This window comes from Chrysemys picta, chromosome 6 (assembly GCF_011386835.1).
Source record: "Chrysemys picta bellii isolate R12L10 chromosome 6, ASM1138683v2, whole genome shotgun sequence".
In the NCBI taxonomy this organism is placed as follows: domain Eukaryota; kingdom Metazoa; phylum Chordata; order Testudines; family Emydidae; genus Chrysemys; species Chrysemys picta.
In genome coordinates, this window is record NC_088796.1 from 104,289,581 (window position 1) to 104,310,595 (window position 21,015).

Sequence of the window (21,015 nt, forward strand, 5' to 3'; positions counted from 1 at the left end):
TAAGAATCCGAATAAATGCAAGTTAATCTATATAAATAGCTTAAATAAATGTTTATAGTTAGTTTATAGTTATATAACCTCCTGGTTAGCAAAAAGGAAGCACCATTTAGTGTAAAGGCTATATTTAGTTGTAAATCAACGTATTTTAATGGTTACCAAACAAATAGAAAATAACTGAAGTATAAATACAAAACAAGATGAAAACTTTGATTTTAAATCATCGATTTTAATTTTGCTGATTTAAATCATGATTAAAATCAGTGATTAAAATTGCTTTGATTTAAATCAATCCACCTTGTATATATCACTCACTTTTGACCACATCACTTGCCCTGTGCCCACTAATCTATTTCACTGGGACTTATTGAAATATTCCAAATGTCTACACAGCTTCAAACAGCTAACATAAAATAATAATAATAATAATTAAAAAAAAACAACCTATCCCAGTATTGTTTCTTGCTTCTCCTAGTAAATGTGAAATTTTACCTTCAGAATTGACCGCACCATGCCTTTAAGTAGGTGGGGGGAGTTATCCAGCTCGCCGAGGGAGAGGGTACAGTACTTTTCGGGTTGGGGGGAAAGAGGTTCAGAAGCTGCTGCAAAAGGGGGACTGGGTCAGCATGATGACATTGACTCATCCTCTGGGACTGGAAGGGCTGAGGAGTTGAAAAGAGGCAAGCCTAGGAGGGAGAAGCCCCTTTTCACCAGTGCAGGTGAAGCAGCACCCACCCTCCTTCCCCTTGAGGTGGCGGTTTGGTCAGGACCTGCTGTACGCATTACGCTAGCTGCTCCTTTTTAGGCGGTCTGGGAAGGAATTTTTCCCTCACCACCAGATTGGCGTGGGTGAAGTGAGTTTTTTTACATACATACAAATGTCACTGCTTGAAGCCTGATATCTCAAGCCCTCCAGGGCTAGAAACTGGTGCTTTATCCCGTTGAAAGGGAAGAGACCCACCTACCTAAATAGGAGAAATAGTAGTCACTTCTATCCTTCAAAAGAGATTTTAAAAGTAAGGTTTTAGGATGTTTTACATTTATTAGTTTTAATCTTACTCTCCCTCTGGGTGCTGTACAAGTGGATTCATGAGGAGCGAGCTGGACTGTTTCTGGATCCCTTGTTAACAAAATTATTAACAACGATCTTTTTTACCAGTGCTAATGCACAAGCCAAAGAGATCACAGCTTGACTCCCAGACACCAGATTCAGTAGCATAGCCAATGTTTAGAAAAAATAACATTTCACTTCTAAACACAGTCAATTTTATATGGAAATCATTCAGAGACAATGAATATGGACCCCTATGTTGCCATTTTTACAATCACTTAAGATCAACACACTGACAACAAAAGATCCTGTTACTTATTTTCCCATTTTAAAACCACTGTTATTAAAAGCATTTAAGAGACATGTTACACTGGGAGAACTGATCATTTTCAGACAAATACAGTACAAGTTGATAATCTCATATGTGTCCTCATATTATTTCCCATCCTATTTATTAGTATCCTGTTAAAAACAATCCTGGCATCCAATACATATTCTTGAAAATGTCTGGTAATGGAAATGGGAGAAAGAACAGAACAGAGGGAGAAATTAATTCAAACTGGAACCCATTAAAATGTCAAGCAAATATTTATAGCTAATTTATGCATAAGTAATACAATCATGAATAAGGTAACTGTTTCAGTAAAACAAAGTTTCTTAAATCCATGTTTACATAATAAAGTTTAAATATAGCTGTTTTTTCTGAAGTAAAGCACGCTATCACTACTTGGTGCATATACAACATTTTTCCTCTTAAAAGCCCTTTAGAAACTTAAACTAATAATCCTCACAATAGTCTTGTGAGATAAGAATTACTATACACACCTTACAGATGAGGAAAATTGAAGCAGAGTGGTAAAGTGACTTGACCAACATTACAGAGGGAGTCAGTGCTCGAGCTGGGGTTGATTGCCCCTACTCCTGTGCTCACACCATTATAACAAACCTCCTTTTCTTTATAGTATACGTTACCTGCCATAAAATCAACCCAAAGGATGTTGAATTTACTCTTTTCATTGGTGTAATGCGAAATTATGGGGAGTTAAATTATTTGCAACAATTTATCAGAGATGCTGCAACAACATAGCTGACAACCTGAACATTAATTAAATCATTCTAATGCATACAGTTATCAGCGAAGTTTCCCCTTTGAGGATCTCCAAGTCCTTCATAGAGTCCTGGGAATGGATACAAACCTTCCAGACAACCATGGGCCTTGGATTTTAGTCACTAATCTTCTCTTTTATGAGGGATAAAATGCTCTTAAAGCTTTTCAGTACCATGCCTAAAACAGCCATGGGTGTCAGTAAAGAGCACAGGGTTCAGTGGATTGCCTCTGCTGTATTTCATGTCCCTCTCACCCTGGGATCAAAGGACCCTACATTGTTGTACACTGCATTACCACTAAATTGCCATGAAAAAGATTAAACACCATTTCTGTGCAAGCCAAAGTTGTGCTGTTTATGACATACAATATACCAGCAGATGATGCATTTTATAAAAAAAATATATATATACATGTATTCAATGCACCTTAGACTAAATAATACAAAAATACATAAACTTTATATAAATACACATACAAAGATTAACAAATGATTTGATACTAGCATTTGTGACTTATTACTTAGAAATATTTTAAGAAGACATGCCAGTTTTCGTGAGAAAGACTGGTAGGGAATTAAAAAACTGGAAGTAATACACATTTCAGCACAGTGGGACATTCTGTAGGAAGCATCCAAATGAAATGAAAAAGCATCAACACATTTATCAAACAGTGAATATAACTTTTTAAATATGATATGCAGTGAAAAAACCTTTCACGAAGAGTGGAGCCCTCTGGAGGCTAAGATGCAATTTATTCAAAACTATAGTTGAAAAGTTCTTAAAACCATCTTACAAAATAACAAATATCAAGTCCACTACAATCAAATGATATTAAATTAAATTGTAATTGAGAAAAAAATCTTGAATGAGAAGATTTTAAAAGCTGTTTTTAAAGAATTATCTTTTATCTCAGACTCCAATATCTTATCTTTTAATGATTACATTTTAGGATGATTATTTGAAGTCAGTTTCCTGCTTGGTAACATCAATTTTTAAAAAGCTGTGGGTCTTAAGTGAAGGAATGTAAATGAATGTCAGTCCCCACTGGTAGATTTGAATATATAACTTGTTATTTAAAGAAAATAACATGTAGTGCAAGTGCCTGGGAGAAGTTAGTTCTGAAATAATATCCAGTAGTCCATTCCATCTCATACCTTTATTTTGGCATCAATACCAGATTTTTCTATTCTCCATTGTGCCTCCTGCTTCCTCAGTTTCTCCAGGTCATTTAGCAGGTCAGCGCAGCGTGTATTTAATCCCTCATTTTCCTCCTCCAGATTTTTTATAACCAGTCTGTTTTGCTCTTCTTTCTTCTGTGCACACTCCTTAGTGTCCTGTAGAACAGTACCACAAGGGCCGATAAACAAAAAAAAGTGAGAACTAATCAGCAAATATAAACTGTGCAGTTTTACCCTCACAGCAGCTTCTTCTATATTTGATGGCCAAGGTCACCTGTGTACTTTTATTGGCCTCCTTCATGCAGGTGGAAGGGTCATATTTTTTAGCTGGATGACAGCTTTGATGAGTACACATTTGCAAAGAGCCCATTAATTGATCAAGCTGCCTTTGATGCTGTCCCCAGCTATTTTTGAGACCCACACAGACATATCCTCCCAGACCTCGGCTTTATCAATTAATAATGCCAGTCCCATCAGAATCTAATTACAAGAAGCCACATCTTCACACTCCTACTTTCTTTGCTCCATTTCCATCATTAACTATTTATCTGAAAGTTATAAAGCTTGGATTCTTAGCTTTAAAGCATCTTTCTTAGAGTTGGTGTGTGAGAAAACTGTAAGGTATAGCAAGGCCTAAGGCAATTTTTCCTCCAAGCTTGTCACTTTCTGTGCCACAAAGACTGACATTGCTTAAAGAAGTACTTCAAAGCTATGGTCCTATACAACTATGTACAAGTCAATATACCTTAAGTTCTTGACTTTTATCTTTAAATTTCTGCTGCAAATTACTGAATTCATTCTTCAAGAGAGCATTTTCCTCATCTACAGCAATTTTTCTCTGTACCAGGTTGTTAATCTCCTGTTGTTGTCCTGATGCCCTCTGTTTAACAAAAATGAAAATTCATTAAAAAGACAGTCAAAGTCTGTAATAGACTATGCATTTGCTTTCATTATTAAAGGCTTAATTTTTTTCAAGTATCTTTCAATCATATGTGGTTTTACCTCATTCTTGTTGCTGTATCAGTATTTAAATCATACCACGAATTGTAGCACTGTATAACATATTAAAGTAAGGGAAAGGGAGGGCAGGGAATTGGGAACTGAATATGTTGTTGCTACTGGACACAAGAGCCCACGAAACACAGAATCAAACAGAAATGATTTGGTCTAGTCTCAGAAGATGAAATGGTTTGCAGAATTGATATTTTTGGTTAGGAATTAAGAATAAAATGGACTACTTTTGCACTTGCATTTTTAGCATATCTGAAATCTAACCAAGAAGTGAAATTGTCTCTTCTCCACAATTCATGAAAATGAGAAAACTATTAATTGAGAGAACTAGAAAATACTATGGTACAAATCAGTCATATTGTGAAAGTAGTAAGTCTAATGGAATTTGCAGCTCAAAGCAATTAAGACACTATTGTGCAAAGACAATACTTTGTGTACTGTATATTATAAAACCTTACAGCTGTTAAAAGAAACCCACAGTTCCCTGATAAATTTTGCACTTTTTAGTCTCTTAAAATATTTATTTTACAGCCTACTAGATCATAACTGAAGGCTAATCCTTCGCATTTAAATTCAGAAACCTAATTTATTATAGTAACCATCTCTAAAAAGTTCACATTGTATATATAAAAAAATATAAAACCTAATGTTAAAAGAAATATTTTCACTGGTTTTGTCTGTTTTTTAATTAAGGTGAAATTTTGTTTGGATTTAAACCTTTTCCTGCAGACCTGACAATACTGTAGTAGTGCTTAAGAGCCAGACAATGAAACTGACTAGAAACTAAAGTAAAACTGGCTTGTTTATTTTCATTGTTGAAACTGTAATAAATGTATAAGGTAAGCAATGACTACCAACAGGTGAAAAATAAATTAGATTGTTTTTAATTATCTAAGGCTATTACTGGTAGCATGGGTAAGGAATATTTTTAAAATATGATTTTTAACCTTACAATGTGCCTTTAAACATTTAACACTGAATCACAGCTCATGTCACAGACATGAAAGAAACAGAACATTTATGCTGAGCGTTCAAACTTAAACATAAACATAAAATTGATAATGGTACCATACTTAGGGGCTTGAAATTTACGCAAAACCTACTAGCCTGAAAACTAAACGTACCAAACAAAGTGAAAAATACCTGTCACCATACAACCAAAGCCAAATCCCCAGCAATTCCAGGGCCAAATTGTGACATCCTGGGGAGCAGTACAGAGTAGAAGTGGGTTCTTTAAAGCCATTATATTCCCCCGACCACCACCTCACACAGGTGGGCAGGAGAAGCAGAAATTGCCCAACATGCTGGTAAGTGTCCATGTGCCAGCATGCCAAAGAACATATGCTCCACCTGCTCTATACCCAGCACAGATTACTCCTCCATGGAGCAGCAGTGGAACGAGGACGGAGATTGTGACTCAGGGAGGCTCATGGAGTCACAACCTCCTGTTCAGACTTCTCCTAGAGCAATGCAACAATGTTCTGCTCCTTACTCTGAACTAGGGATAATGCCATGATTAATCACTAACGAAATAAATTACTTACATACTGTTTATTTCATACTGTATTTAATTGTAACACATTTGCAATTTAAAAAATAACATATCACATATTAAGTAACTTACTACTAGTTAGGGTGACCAGATATCCCAATTTTATAGGGATAGTCCCAATATTTGGGGCTTTTTTTTTTTTTTTTTTAATATGAGCTCCTATTGCCCCCCACCCCCGTCCTGATTTTTTACACTTCTATCTGGTTACCCTACTACTAGTGCTGAATCAAATAACGAATGTATTCATTTCCCACATTTGATTAATTCCATTTGTATTAATCTAATAATTCCATCAGCATTAATTTAGTAATTTCTTTCCTGATTATTAGTATTTGACCAGCCAAAGAGCTGCATGGATACCAGAGAAAAATACCAATTTAAAAGTATTTGATGAATACCAGTAAAATTAATCAAATACATTTGTTGAATACTATTCAACCACTCTTTACTTCATCCCTTTTTGTTTGTTACATCTTCCTTCCCTTTCTAGTCTTTACTCCACTTCTACTTCTTTCCCCCGCCCCTCCATAGAACATGGTGCATCTTTTTCTTAACTGTCTTCAGTGTCTGCTTCCTCTTTTCTTTCTATCGTTCTTTGCTTTATGTAGACTTCTCTCTCTCTTTCCCTTTCCCCGCATCGTGTTCTCAACCTCCTCCCAAATATTTTTGGTCATTCCTTTCTTCTCCCAATTTGAAGTCTCCCTCACCCAATTTTGTGTGTATCCGTGCACTTCCTGGCTGCTAGCCGTGTGAGGGTTCTCTGCTACTTTACGCCTCATCAACCTCCTGGCTCTACACTACTGCACTGTTAGTCTCTAAGGTGCCACCAGTACTCCTGTTCTTCTTTGAGCTTTCTGGCTCCTGCAACTGGGGTACTTCTATCACTCTTAATTTTCCCAGCCTATATTCTTGTGTACCCTACTCCAGTAAATAGCGTCAATGTCCCCCTGCCTCTGCTGTTGCTCACAACTGTCCCAAAGTGTCACTGCTGCCCAAAGGGTTCTGAAAATAGCAGAGCTCCATCCAATCCTCCACTGACATGAATTCCTTCACCCGTGGTATAATGTTAGGGCTGATCACTTGCAACTTCAACCTGCACCAGAATAGGTATCTCAAAAACAAGGGACATCCCCATTTCCATTTTTCCCAAGAATCAGGCCTACTACATTTTCTTACATGTCCGATTGCCACCATTCCAGGATATCTTTGAAGATTCTTATGTAGTTCCACTGACAGGAGAAGCATTTGAATATTAAAAGCATAACATACTGTTTAATTGCATTTATGCATTCCAGGAATCATTTTGTGGCTGGCTTGTCTAATGGTTAAGTCAGGGTCAGCAACCTTTCAGAAGCGGGTGTGCCGAGTCTTCATTTATTCACTCTAATTTAAGGTTTCGCACGCCAATAATATATTTTAACATTTTTAGAAGGTCTCGTTCTAGAAGTCTATAATATATAACTAAACTATTGTTGTATGTAAAGCAAATAAGGTTTTTAAAATGTTTAAGAAGCTTCATTTAAAATTAAATTAAAATGCAGAGCCCCCCCGGACCGGTGGCCAGGACCCGGGCAGTATGAGTGCCACTGAAAATCAGCTCATGTGTCACCTTCGGCACGCACGCCATAGGTGGCCTACCCCTGGGTTAAGTGATATCAAGAGAGATTGACCATCACCAAAGCTAAGTCAGTTTGTATATCACAGGTTGAAAATACTTTAATTTTTCTTAAAGGATAAATGTTCCTTAACAAGTGGGCTTTTAAAATTTGTTTTTCCTGGTGAAAATTCTTACTTTATCATGAAGAATACTTTTTATTATAAAATCCAAGGCAACGATTCTAGAATTTGGAGAAAGTTTAATGTTATATTGAATAATGTATTTGATATCAATAGTCTCTTCAAAGACGTGAAAGAAAAATGAGAAGGGGGGAAATGAGTCCGGAGAAAGGGAAAGATGAAAACTTAAAATGGGGGAAAAAGGGAGAAAGTGTGTGGAAAACCCAAATTCTTATATCATTAAATGTGCAAGCCAAAAAAGATTTAGTTTCTGCATCATTCCTGTCAACAGAGATTCAGAGATGTGAAGATACTGACAGTTTGTTATAAAATAGATTTTAAACTGATAATTTAAAGTTGAACCAAATGGAATGACATTTTACCTCTATATCTAACAGGAATGATCCAAATTAGGGCTGTCAGGCTATTAAAAAAATTAATCTGTTACAACAATGCCATGCGAACACCTGTTCTCACTTTCTGGTGACATTGTAATTAAGAAGTGTGCTGCATTATCTCCCCAAATGTAAACAAACTTGTTTCGCTTAAACGATTGGCAGAACAAGAAGCAGGACTGAGTGGACTTGAAGGCTCTAAAGTTTTAATTTGTTTTGTTTTTGAGTGCAGTTATGTAACAAAAAAATCTACATTTGTAAGTTACACTTTCATGATAAAGAGATTGCCCTATTGCACTTGTATGAGGTGAATTGAAAAATACTGTTTCTTTTCTTTATCGTTTTTACAGTGCAAATATTTGTAATCAAAAATAATATGAAGTAAGCACTGTATACTTTGTATTCTGTGTTGTAATTGAAATCGATATATTTGAAAATGTAGAAAAACATCCAAAAATATTTAATAAATTTCAATTGGTATTTTTTGTTTAACAGTGTGATTAATCAGGATTAATTTTTTTTAATCGCAATTAATTTTTTTGAGTTAATCGTGTGAATTAACTGTGATTAATCGACAGCCCTAATCCAAATCCAATAGTTGTAGCACTTTGAGAATATGGACTCTACTCATTGTCAAAGTTTTTCTAACTGCATTCCAGGTAGGTTGCGTCAATTTCAGCATATTCATCTAATTAAAGACTGAGCATGAATTTCAGACTCAGACACTTTCTACAGTGTATAAGCCTTCTTTTGGCTAGCCCATTATCCAGTACAGTTAATTTGTAGATCTATTTTGGTGAGCAATATTAGCGGAATATTTAAAATATTTATGTTACCAAAGTACTATTGAATTTTAGGAACAGAACACACTTGGCATTTCAATCTTGCTTTCCATGTATGTGTTCACAAAGAGATGGGGGATGGACTGAAGGATTAGTTCATGGGCTTTCCCATTTAAATAAAAGGGTTTCTCATACCACGGAGAAAGGCAACAACATTTGAGGGGAAAAAATATTAAGTATCCTCTCCTGGAAATGTTTATATTTTGTTCCTGAAAAATACATTGACAGTACAATACAGTGTTCATTTGAAATAAGAGAGAGAAAGGTGAAGAGAACTTGTTGGGGGCGTCAGGGCTCTTCTCCCTTTTGTATTTTGAGAGGCTACTAGGCAACAGATGCAATCTTATATATTCCAAAGAAAAAACATTCGTTCTTCAGAAATATTGTTAGGAGTCAGAGGAACAAATAATTTCTGGCAGGGATGATATAGCAGTATCTGCAGAGAGGGTGACTCCACTAGAATCATGAAGATCACCAGTCTTTTCTTCATTCCTTAGAGAACATAATAAGAGGCTCCTGCAAGTCCTCTCTCTGGCAGATTGCTGTCTGTTAAACATTCATATACAGAAATTCTACACGCCGTGAGGATCCTTGAAAATTTCCAAGATTTTGAATGATTCTATTGATTCTGTGTTTCATGTTTTAAAAGTCAGTAATCTCTGAGAAACCAGGAGAATTGTTCAAACCGGAGGAACTCTAGCTGCATCCAGTGTTCAAGTGTGTGATTTGTGTTCCATTTAGTTACTGACTGTTTTTGTTATTCTAACACAGCAGTTCTCAAACTGTGGGTCGGGACCCCAAAGTGGGTTGCAAACCCATTTTAATGGGGTCCCCAGGGCTGGCTTAGCCTTGCTGGGGGCCCGAGTCTGAAGCCTGAGCTCCACCAAGCAGGGCAGAAGCTGAAGCCTGAGGGCTCAGATTACAGGCCCCCTGCCTGGGGCTGAAGCCCTTGGCCTTTTGCCCCCTACCCATCCAGGGTGATGAGGCTCGGGCTTTGGCTTTGCCCCCGCCCAGGGCAATGGGTCTCAGGCGGGCTCAGGATTCAATCCCCACTCCTGGGGTTGTGTAGTAATTTTTGTTGTCAGAAGGGGGTTGTGGTGCAATGAAATTTGAGAATCCCTGCTCTAACAGGTCAGCAGCAGAAAGTGAGGGAGCAGGGAGCAAATCTGATGCTGATCTTCTGGTTCTGATTGGAGACTGATAACTTAGCCAGGAGAAGATTCTGTGACAGTTGGGAGGATGGATGGAGATCTGGAGGCATAGCAACTAAAAAACAGACAGCTGTTCCTGCTACCTTATCTAGGTGAATGACCTGGACCCAAACAAACTGGCAACTCCTTTCTTGGTTTAAGAGTAAGACCTCACATATATAGAGTAAATAAAAACACATACAGCACATAAATAAAATTACACCAGACAAGATTCCATGACAACAATTCCTCTCCAGCAACAGAAACTGACTCTGAAATCAACCACTCAGCTGAGATGCAACCGTATAATACCAATCACTAAGCATATGTCTACACTGGCAGAGTTATAGCGCCATCAGTTACAGCACTGCTCAGAGAAGGGAAACCGCTGTTGTGTTCACACTGTCAGCTGCCTGCACAATAATGTGTTCACACTTGCGGCACTCTGGGCAGCTATCCCACAGAGCACCTCTTCTTCTTCTGCCGCTAAGAGTTGTGGGAAGACGGAGCGGGTTGCGGAACATCCTGGGTCCTGTCCCAATGCCCTGTGATGCATTGCTTTGTACCCCAGCATCCCAGTGCCTCCGTCCGCATTTGGCGTCATCTTTCAATGATTTGTGTATTGAGTACTCTGCTTCTTTGGGCTGCAGGAATGGATCCTTAACTGTTGACCAGTATGCTACTTGCTCTGACTAACGTGTCACAAATGGCAGGGGAGTTATTCATTAAACTACAAAGGCAAGAGGAATGAGATATTGATCTCGCCATGAGTAGTAACTACGACACAACATTGCTTGTGGCATTCACAGAGGTGCTGACCACAGTGTGGTTTTGGCCATTTAAAGGCCCGCTGGCGATGCCTATATGGGAAGCTGGACCTGGCCAATGACAATATTCCTATGCTTATAGCCGCGTGCTCTATGCTCCATAATATTTGTGAAGGGAAGGGTGAAAGCTTCACTCGGGGCTAGATTGCAGAGGCTCAGCGTCTGGAGGCTGAATTTGAACAGCCAGAGTCCAGGGTTATTAGAGGGGCGCCGTGCAGGGCCATAATGATCAGGGATGTCTTGAGGCAGCAATTTGAAGCTGAAAGCCACTAATATTTGTTGCAATGCTCAGGATTGCAGTGCATGTAATGGTAGGAGGTGATTGTAATTAGTGCAGATGATGCAATAGGAAGGTTTCAGATAATTGCCTGTTGCTCTGCAGGGCTCTGTTTGCTTTCAATTAATAGAATAAAAATTGCTTTCAAACCAACACAATTCTTTTATTAAAAAACAACAACCAGAGGAGAGAGACAAACAAAAAAACACATGAGCACGAGGGGGATGTGGGAAGGAAAGGTCCCAGGAGGAGGTGGGGTCCCAGGATGCTTAAAGATTTGGGTATGTCCAGGTATCATATCCAACCTTCTCCTCTGGAGTACAGTGCAGCGGATACTGTACTTCAGCAGGGCTAAACTGCAGAGGGACGGGTGTTGTGTGCAGTGGGTACTGGGAGTCTGCAGGGCTGGATTGAGACAGGGGAGGAGTGGAATGCCGCGGGTACAGACTGGAACTAGGAGGTTGATAAGAGTGCGTTGGCAGTGTCTGGGAGGAGCATGGGAAAGAGTTTTGCAACAGCAGCTGCAGGGGAGGGCAGGCACAGGGCTGCTCAGTTTCCAGTGCTAGTATAGCCTGGAACGTGTCCGTTTGGCATTCCATAACCTTTAAAAGCTGCTCAGTGGCTTCATTCTGGTTTGCCACGTTCTCCTTTCAGTCCTCCTCCTCTCTGTCCCACCTCTCCTTCAATTCCTTTTTTTCGGCCGCAGAGTGCATCATAACCTCACGCAGAAAGTCCTCCTTAGTTCTTCGTGGCTGCTTTCGAATTCTGCGCAGCTGTTCACCCGGTGATAACAAAGAGGGAGACTGGGCTCCCAAAGTGATCCCTGTGAAGTCAAAAGGCAACATTTTACAGAAGTATCGTTTGCAAGACACAGACCACTGATTCAGTGACTTAAAGCACAGCCACTATTCACATACCTGTCACTAACTGGCTGACCCCAGGCAAGCACACCTGAGCTACAAGACCCCCAAAATGGTGAGTAACCACAGGGTCAGGGGAAATCAGTGTTCCTGGACACTAGTGTACACTAGGCACGTGGCTCTTGGGGTGAGCCAGCACTGTAGGCAGGCCTGATAATCATTCCTGTCCCCACATTTTCCACAGGCTGTGTTTATTATGGAAGATATCTCGCTGCTGAGGGTGAGCAGGGAATCAAAGGAGGGTCTTCTCCAAGGTTGTGGCTTCTGCCCTGGCCTTTATGCAGCTTGCCTGTGTGCAGCAATGGTCGTCCATCCATCCCCCTCTTCCCCCGCCGTGACAGCAGAGTGGTGCGGGAAAATTACTCTTAATAGGGTAAGAAACAAAGCAGCTCTGTCAAAGAACCTGCAGCAGTGGATTGCCCAGCATCTCCATGAGAGTTTCCTGGAGATCTGTGGCAGATTCTTGTGAAGTGAAAGAGTCAATCAACACTCTGTTCTGCCACTCAGATTGGGCATGTGGTGGTACACGCATCATACCGACACAAGCCCGCTTTCTGCAAACCTCCTGCCCCCAACAATTCACTTCAGCAATTACCATAATCAAAGTGACTTACCAGGGGCCTCCCTCCAAGCTCCAACAGCTGGGACTGGCTAGCCTCCTCCAGGGTAGAAAAGAGCTCCTGGCTGACTGCATCTCTGACCTCCAATTAGGCCTCTGCCTCTGGGTCCCCCTCCACATCCTCGTCCAAGATTTCCTCCTCCTGGCTCGGTCCACTCTCGATTGGCACGCAAGCCACCGAAGTATCCATAGTGGCCTTCGCAGAGGAGGTGGGGTCGCCACCGAGTATCGCATCCAGCTCTTTGTAGAACTGGCAGCTCGTGGGTGCAGCAACTAGGGTGACCAGATCACCAAAGAAAAATATCGGGACGCGGGGGGGGGTGACGTGGGGGGGGGCGCGTCGCGGGGGGGGGTGACGTGGGGGGGCGTGGCGGGGGGCGGGGCCAAAAAAAAAAAAAAACCTTCCTCCGCAAGTGCTGGAGGGAGGCCCAGGAGACTCAGGGGAAGCGCGGGGCCGGGGTGAGTAAGAGTCCAGCCTGGTCCCGAGCAGGCAGGACTCAGTTGGGTGGTTGGGAGAGGAGGGGGGCAGCCCGCGGGGCCAGGCGGCGGCTGTTCTCCCCCCGGGGCAGCGGGACTCGGGAGCAGCCGCTGCTGCAGCTCCCACTGCCGCGGGGGAGGAAGCGGCCATGGGGCTCCGCGGCTGCAGCTCTGGCGCCCCCGAACCCCCCGAGCCGGGGCCTGCTGCGGGGACCCAGCAGCGCGCACGCTGCGCCCAGCCCCTGGCCAGCGTCTGGGCTGCTGCCCAGCTAGTGCTATCGCGCGGCGGCCCCGGAGTGGGGGCAGCAGGCCCCAGCCCCCCCGTCCCGCAGGGGAACGAACGGGGCTGGGCTGCCGATGCCTCCGCCCCGGGGCCGCCGCGGGATAGCACCAGCTGGGCAGCCCAGACGTGCCTAGCCAGGGGCTGGGCCCAGCGTACGCGCTGCTGCAGGCCCCGGCTCGGGGGGTTCGGGGGCGCCAGAGCCGCCGAGCGCCATGGCCGCTTCCTCCCCCGTCGCCTGGCCCCGCGGGTCGCCCCCCTCCTCTCCCAACCACCCGAGTCCTGCCTGCACTGGGCCAGGCCGGACTGTTACTCACCCCGGCCCCGCGCTGCCTCTGAGTCTCCCGGGCCTCCCTCCAGCGCGTGCGGAGGGAGGGGGAATGGTGAGCCCGGGGAAGAGGCGGGGATTCGGGGAGGGAGCCAATCGGGGGAGGAGGGGGCGGAGTCGGGGCAGGGGGGGGGGGGCGCGAGCACTTCCGGGCTCGAGGCTCGGGGCATTTCCTTGTTTGTCCGGTTGTCCCGACCGCACGTCGGTCGGGACGCGGGACAAACAAGGAAATATCGGGACGGTCCCGATAAAATCGGGACGTCTGGTCACCCTAGCAGCAACTGAGCGGCGGTTTGCCTCCCGCACCTTGTGGTGGGCGTTCCGCAGCTCCTTCACTTTGACCCTCCACTGCAGTGTGTCCCGGTCATGGCCACTTTCTGTCATGCACTGTGAGATCTGTCCGTAGGTATCATAATTCCCACGGCTGGAGTGCAGCTGGGACTGGACAGCCTCCTCTCCCCAAATGCTGATGAGGTCCAGCAGCTCAACACTGCTCCAAGTGGGGAATCGCCTGGTGCGTGAAGCAGGCACGGCCACCCGGAAAGATGCACTGAGACCACTGCATGCATCACCGAGCGAACAGGAAGGGGACTTTCAGAATTCCAAAGGAATTTACGGGATGGGGATGATGGTTGGTCACCTGAGGGCAGGGCAGTAGAGTTCAAATTGATGACCAGAGAGGCAAGAACAGGCACTGTGGGACACCTCCCAGAGGCCAATCGGAATGCTGTAATCGACCAGGGTGTCTAGACTGGCACCACGGTGCTGTACCTCTAGCGCAGAAAGCTGTACGCCTCTCGTCAGAGTGGATTTTTTACAGCGCTGCAACTGCGCAGTTTCTGCGCACTGAGTGGCTTGGCAGTGTGTACACCTCGGGAGTTACAGCACAGAAAGCTGCTTTACTGCGCAGAAACTTGCCAGTGTAGACAAGACCTATGTCTCATTCTTTAGCAATAGGCATATCTATTTAACTGAGGGTTCTCTATAGCACCTATCCCAGCAGCACTTAAGTGCGTCCCTGGTAAATTATATCTAAATGCCAAAGTCCCTAGTAGACTTCAAGGAGTTCTCTACCTTGACATTGCTTTGTATACTCTTTTCCTTTTTGCATTCTCACGTCTGCTCATTTCACACACCACAAGGAAAAAGGTAGAGGGAACATTACTCAGGAACCAAAGCAAGGTGGAAATAGGAACCCAATCTGGAAAGGGTTCAATAAAGAGTTGCTAACACACACAAAATTAAGTAAATGAACAACTGTCTTTGCCTTTGTGGCTGGTTTTGCATTTTATTTCTTCTCCCTGTGAATAACCTTGTATAAGAAAAGGGTGTGGTAAAAGGCTAATTTCGTAGAACAGAAAATGCTGGCAATGTTCTTTAAAGATTGACCTGCTCTGCTACAGATCCATGAGGAAAGTAGCAAAGAGATACACACAGCTGAACACCACAACAGTTGAAGAGACATAGTTTAATCTTCTGTTTCAGGTCTCTTCATAGCATTCCATAGGTGAGAACAATTACCCAGATTTCATCCACTCCTACAATGTAAATTGTGATTGTGGAGATGCCAGGAATGACTATTTCCACACAAGAATCACTTTGCAACAGACACTTTGCATTAACTCAACTCTCACTTGTTCAAATACAACATAACAGAAAAAATGTCCATTAAGATTTGGACAGTTTGCCCCTCAAGAATTGGAAAGTGAAAAGCAACAAGACCTAGGAAAATTCCTGAAGGTTTACATGTGGTCTAAATTCCAAAGGCAGCTAACTGGGTGGTCTAGAAATGGATTTTCTCCAACCAAAACCAAAAGGAATCTGTTACCACTGTTTAGTTTAGCTGAGGAGAATCAAAGGGGTAGCTTTATATACAGTATGCCTCGAGAATCCTCCAGACAAGTGTGCAAACAAAGAAGGAATATATTCTTACCTGGTCGAGCAATTTGTCCAATGTCTGAGAGCACATTTGTCCCACAATTCATTCTAGTTTTCTTTTCACATGGCAAATTTTTAGCTAAATGTAATACAGTATTGATTTCTTCCTTGATAATGCCAAATTATTTACTGGGAAGTACTACTACTGTTTAGATTCTGTTAAATCAACCAATAAAGGGAGGAAAATGTCATTTTAACTTGCAGTTTAACAAAACGAGGTACGGAACATATTTAGAAGAACAGGAGGACTTGTGGCACCTTAGAGACTAACAAATTTATTAGAGCATAAGCTTTCGTGGACTATAGCCCACTTCTTCGGATGCATATAGAATGGAACATATATTGAGGAGATATATATACACACATACAGAGAGCATAAACAGGTGGGAGTTGTCTTACCACCTCTGAGAGGCCAATTAATTAAGAGAAAAAAACTTTTGAAGTGATAATCAAGCTAGCCCAGCACAGACAGACAGTTAGATAACAAGTGTGAGAATACTTACAAGGGGAGATAGATTTCAATGTTTGTAATGGCCCAACCATTCCCAGTCCTTATTTAAACCGGAGTTGATTGTGTCTAGTTTGCATATCAATTCTAGCTCAGCAGTTTCTCGTTGGAGTCTGTTTTTGAAGTTTTTCTGTTGTAATATAGCCACCCGCAGGTCTGTCACTGAATGACCAGACAGGTTAAAGTGTTCTCCCACTGGTTTTTGAGTATTTTGATTCCTACTCCCACCTGTTTATGCTCTCTGTATGTGTGTATATATATCTCCTCAATATATGTTCCATTCTATATGCATCCGAAGAAGTGGGCTATAGTCCACGAAAGCTTATGCTCTAATAAATTTGTTAGTCTCTAAGGTGCCACAAGTCCTCCTGTTCTTCTTTTTGCGGATACAGACTAACACGGCTGCTACTCTGGAACATATTTAGAAAATTACTTTCTATCTTAAATTTCATTTTCTATTAGCTGTGAGAGAACACAGCTCAACAAGCCCTACGGTGCTATAGGTTATCATAATTCTCTGTAAATATTTAATGTTAACAAAGAAACAAACTACAGGTGTTTAAATTAATTTGCATTTTCATCCACTATGAATTTAATGCAATGTACCAGTACTTAGGAGGAAGGAGGTGGGAGCAGATAACTTAATTCTTTGATGTTAGGAGTCAGTCTTCAAACATGACAGTACATAAATTAGCACATTAGCATCAGGAGAAGTGGACTGTTTGATCTTAATGAAACTTACCAAAACAGATCCTACTGTAGTTACCATCACTTAACGCTTACCCTTAAATGAAATAATTTTTAGCCATCACAAACAAACATGCAAAATGCCACGCAACTGTACATTTTTTTTAAAAAGTAGTATAACTGTTTTCCAAAAATCTAATTGTCTCTGCCCCCAATGTCTATAAACTCAATTTTTAAATCTGAACAGAAAGTCACTGATGCTGTAGTGTCTCCGAGTCTGCAGAAATTGGAGCTCTGAGAGAAGCAGAACTACTCTTTTTCATCTCAAGAGATGTTAATTGTAGGGGTTAATGATGGCAAATCAAATGACAACTATATCCCTAAGAATCATTTTAGTAATACAGCTCACATATTTATCCATCACTGTTGCCGATAATGAGCTAGGGTTGCAGTGGCCTAGCTAACTGCTGTCAAAAGTTGCTGGAATGAGAAATGAGGAATTCAAATCCTCAATTACTCCAAAATTGAAGTAATCTCCATCCCTTGTAGTGGAAAGGGAAGATGCATCCCATCTCCAGCACCAAAGTGCTCAACTGCCTCCTAGGTACCATAACCAAAAAACACCTCCTATGCCTTCACAGATACCAAAAAGTCCAACAGTTCCCTACCCAGATATCCCACTGTCTCCTTCCTGCCACCAAAAAGTTGTAAATTGCAGTTACATGTTTTCAGAGCAGCACAATGAAAGTAATCAGAGATGGAAAAAATTCTATTCAAAATGTTTCATTAAAAAATTTTATATTTCCACAGAAAATGTCTAACAAACAAAATGAAAAATTCATTTTGGAGCAAATCAAAATTTTAGTTTTGATTTTATTCAACTCAAAAGATTTTTAAGAGTTTAAATATGCAAGTAGCTCTTGCTCTCTCTGTGTGTGTGTTATATATTGTATTTCAATACTTACACACTTTTCCAGTAGAAAAAAGTGAAAGTTTGAGAACATATTTTGCCCCTCTCCGATATTTTTTACTTTTTTCCAACTTTTTCAAGTGACAAAAAAATAGAAGAGTAAGAGTGGACTTTTTCTCCAACTTATATTTAAAGTTTTTTCCAGTACAAAATAAAAATAAATGGAAGTGAACAAAAAAAATACACAAATAATACTTCTTAGTTATATTTGTCTGTTCTCCTACACAGTGATTTTTCTAATTGTATTACTGATTTTATGCAAATTTCTTATATGAAACTCAAATGTACATATACATATTTAATAATATGTCCAGTCTCTCTCTCACACAGACATATATTCCTCCCTCTCTCCATACAAAGAAAAAAGAAATAAAATGAAAAACAAAAAAACAAATCAAAAGATATCTGCTCTCTTTCACATGACTTTTCATTAGATTCTTTAATTATTTCAGGATGTAGCATGCATAGAAGTGATGTAAATAATTCATAAAACGTTATGTTATGGAAGTCATTTGCTATACTGTCCAATCTGTACATTGCCCTCTCAGATGAAGCTGATCTAGAAATTAAGTATATCCATTCTGCTACTGACGGTTACATATACAATTTTCCAATTGCCTCAGTATACTCAGTTGTCTCATTGAAATATTAATTCATACAAGTATCCTGTGTTGGTGGTAGTGCAAACGTTTTCTTTTTGTAGTAATTTTTTCTCCCATAATTATGAACTTTTGCATTGAACATTATCATCACATCTCCACTACAAATTTGAATTTCTCAAATGTATTACATGCAACTGCAATGGAGTCCAACAGAGGTTATGCAATATTTCTAACTCCAGACAGTACCTAAATTAAAAGACCATCAATTTCACCTGTCTCAGAGAATCATCTATGGACATCTGTCCTGACAACCCTAGATTTATTAAGTCTGTATACAAACAGAATCACACACACATCTCCTAGAACTAGACTCTTCCCAAAGGGAATCTAGAAAATCCATGTAAAACTAAAAAAAGTAAAAAAATGAAGACTGAATGATCTACAACTGATTAAAATGTTGCATTAAAGTAACAAATATTACTAGTACTCTATATTTTCCCTTTAAATTCCTCTCTTCCACAATATAGCCCTTAGGCAGTAAAGATTTATGTAGCATTGGTAGTTCTAAAGTGCAATAAACACAGGGGGGAAAACAAGAGGGGGGAGGTTTTTTGTTTTGTTTTTGTTCATACCACTATAGGGTTTGTTTTTCCCCAGTGCATTTTGCTAGGAGTCCCAGAGAGTAAGTAGCTTGAGGGGTGTCCCAAAGAAAAAGAATAAGAATGAAACTTCAACAAGCAGCAGCAATAAGGCCAATACCAACATGAATGGAATTTTTTTGTTTGTCTATTTGTATTAATAATTGAGAGGTAAAAATTACCTCCTAGCAACCTTAGATAGAAACACAAGGTAACCTAAAGATGCAAGTAAAGAAGAAAAATCTTCAAATAAAATGGGCCAATTTAAATAAGAAACATCCTGGAAGAAATAAGAACTCGAAGGGTGCCCAGGAGAATTCAACATCTTCTGCCTCAGAACCATTATTATTTATTAACTACTTGTATTGCAGTAGTGCTTAGATGCCTCAAGCAAGATCTGGTCCCTTTCGTGTTAGACACTGTACAAACACATAGTAAAAGACAGTCCCTGTCCCAAAGAGCTTTTAATCTAAATAGTCAAGACAGTCAAACAGTGAAGTGAAATTGAGGCACAGAGATGGGCAATGACTTCCCTAAGGTAACACAGCAGGTCAGTAACAGAGACAGGAACAGAAGCCAAGTTCCCTGGCTCCCAGCCCAGTGCTCTTTCCGCTAGTCCATGCTACCTTGCATACAAAACTAGGTGTTACAACAAGGAGACACTAAAACAGGATTCCCTTTTAAAAGACAAATCCAAATAATATTATTTTCTAAATGTACAGAGTGAGGATCTTGTCACTCTCTGTGATGGAAACATCCCTGATGCAGGCAGAGGAAACCATTTTGCCTTGGATCATATGCATCATAGAAGATTAGGGTTGGAAAAGACCTCAGGAGGTCATCTAGTCCAAACCCCTACTCAAAGCAGGACCAATCCCAACTAAATCATTCCAGCCAGAGCTTTGTCAAGCCGGGCCTTAAAAACCTCCAAGGATGGAGATTCCACCACTTCCCTAGGTAACCCATTCCAGTGCTTCACCATCCTCCTAGTGAAATAGTTTTTTCCTAATATCCAATCTAGACCTCCCCCACTGCAACTTGAGACCATTGCTTCTTGTTCTGTCATCTGCCACCACTGAGATCAGCCTAGCTCCATCCTCTTTGGAACCCCCCTTCAGGTAGTTGAAGTTGTTATTAAATCCCCTCTCACTCTTCTCCTCTGCAGACTAAACAAGCCCAGTTCCCTCAGCCCCTCCTCGGAAGTCATATGCCCCAGCCCCCGAATCATTTTCCTGGACCTCCGCTGGACTCTCTCCAATTTGTCCATATCTCTTCTGTAGTGGGGTGGACCAAAACTGGATGCAATACTCCAGATGTGGCCTCACCAGTGCCGAATAGAGGGAAAAAATCACTTCCCTCGATCTGCTGGCAATGCTCCTACTAATACAGCCCAATATTCCATTAGCCTTCTTGGCTACAAGGACACACTGTTGACTCATATCCAGCATCTCGTCCATTGTAATCCCCAGGTCCTTTTCTGCAGAACTGCCGCTTAGCCAGTCGGTCCCCAGTCTGTAGCAGTGCATAGGATTCTTCCATCCTAAGTGCAGAACTCGTCACTTGTCCTTGTTGAACCTCATCAGATTTCTTTTGGCCCAATCCTACAATTTGTCTAGGTCACTCTGGACCCTATCCCTACCCTCCAGTGTATTTACCTCTCCCCGCAGCTTAGTGTCATCCGCAAACTTGCTGAAGGTGCAAATCCATCCCATCATCCAGATCATTAAGGAAGAGGTTGAACAAAACTGGCCCCAGGACCGACCCCTGGGGCACTCCACTTGATATGAGCTGTCAATTAGACATCAAGCCGTTGCTCACTACCCATTGAGCCTGATGATCTAGCCA

General features: G+C 41.4%; 1 protein-coding gene across 8 annotated transcripts in view; it reads right to left on the minus strand.

Annotated features, from left to right (window-relative positions):
* CNTLN (centlein) overlaps window positions 1–21,015 on the minus strand; it is a 275,372-nt gene that overhangs the window by 193,293 nt on the left and 61,064 nt on the right. For all 8 annotated transcript variants that reach the window (XR_010588654.1, XM_065549483.1, XM_065549484.1 and 5 more), the window contains exons 4-5: window positions 4,079–4,213; window positions 3,310–3,489 (exon numbers count right to left, since the gene is read on the minus strand). Coding sequence is in view for 5 of the 8 variants with exons in the window: in XM_042850538.2 (XP_042706472.2) it covers window positions 3,310–3,489; window positions 4,079–4,213 (315 nt within the window). In the remaining 3 variants the exon portion in view is untranslated. The remainder of the gene's footprint in view (window positions 1–3,309; window positions 3,490–4,078; window positions 4,214–21,015) is intronic.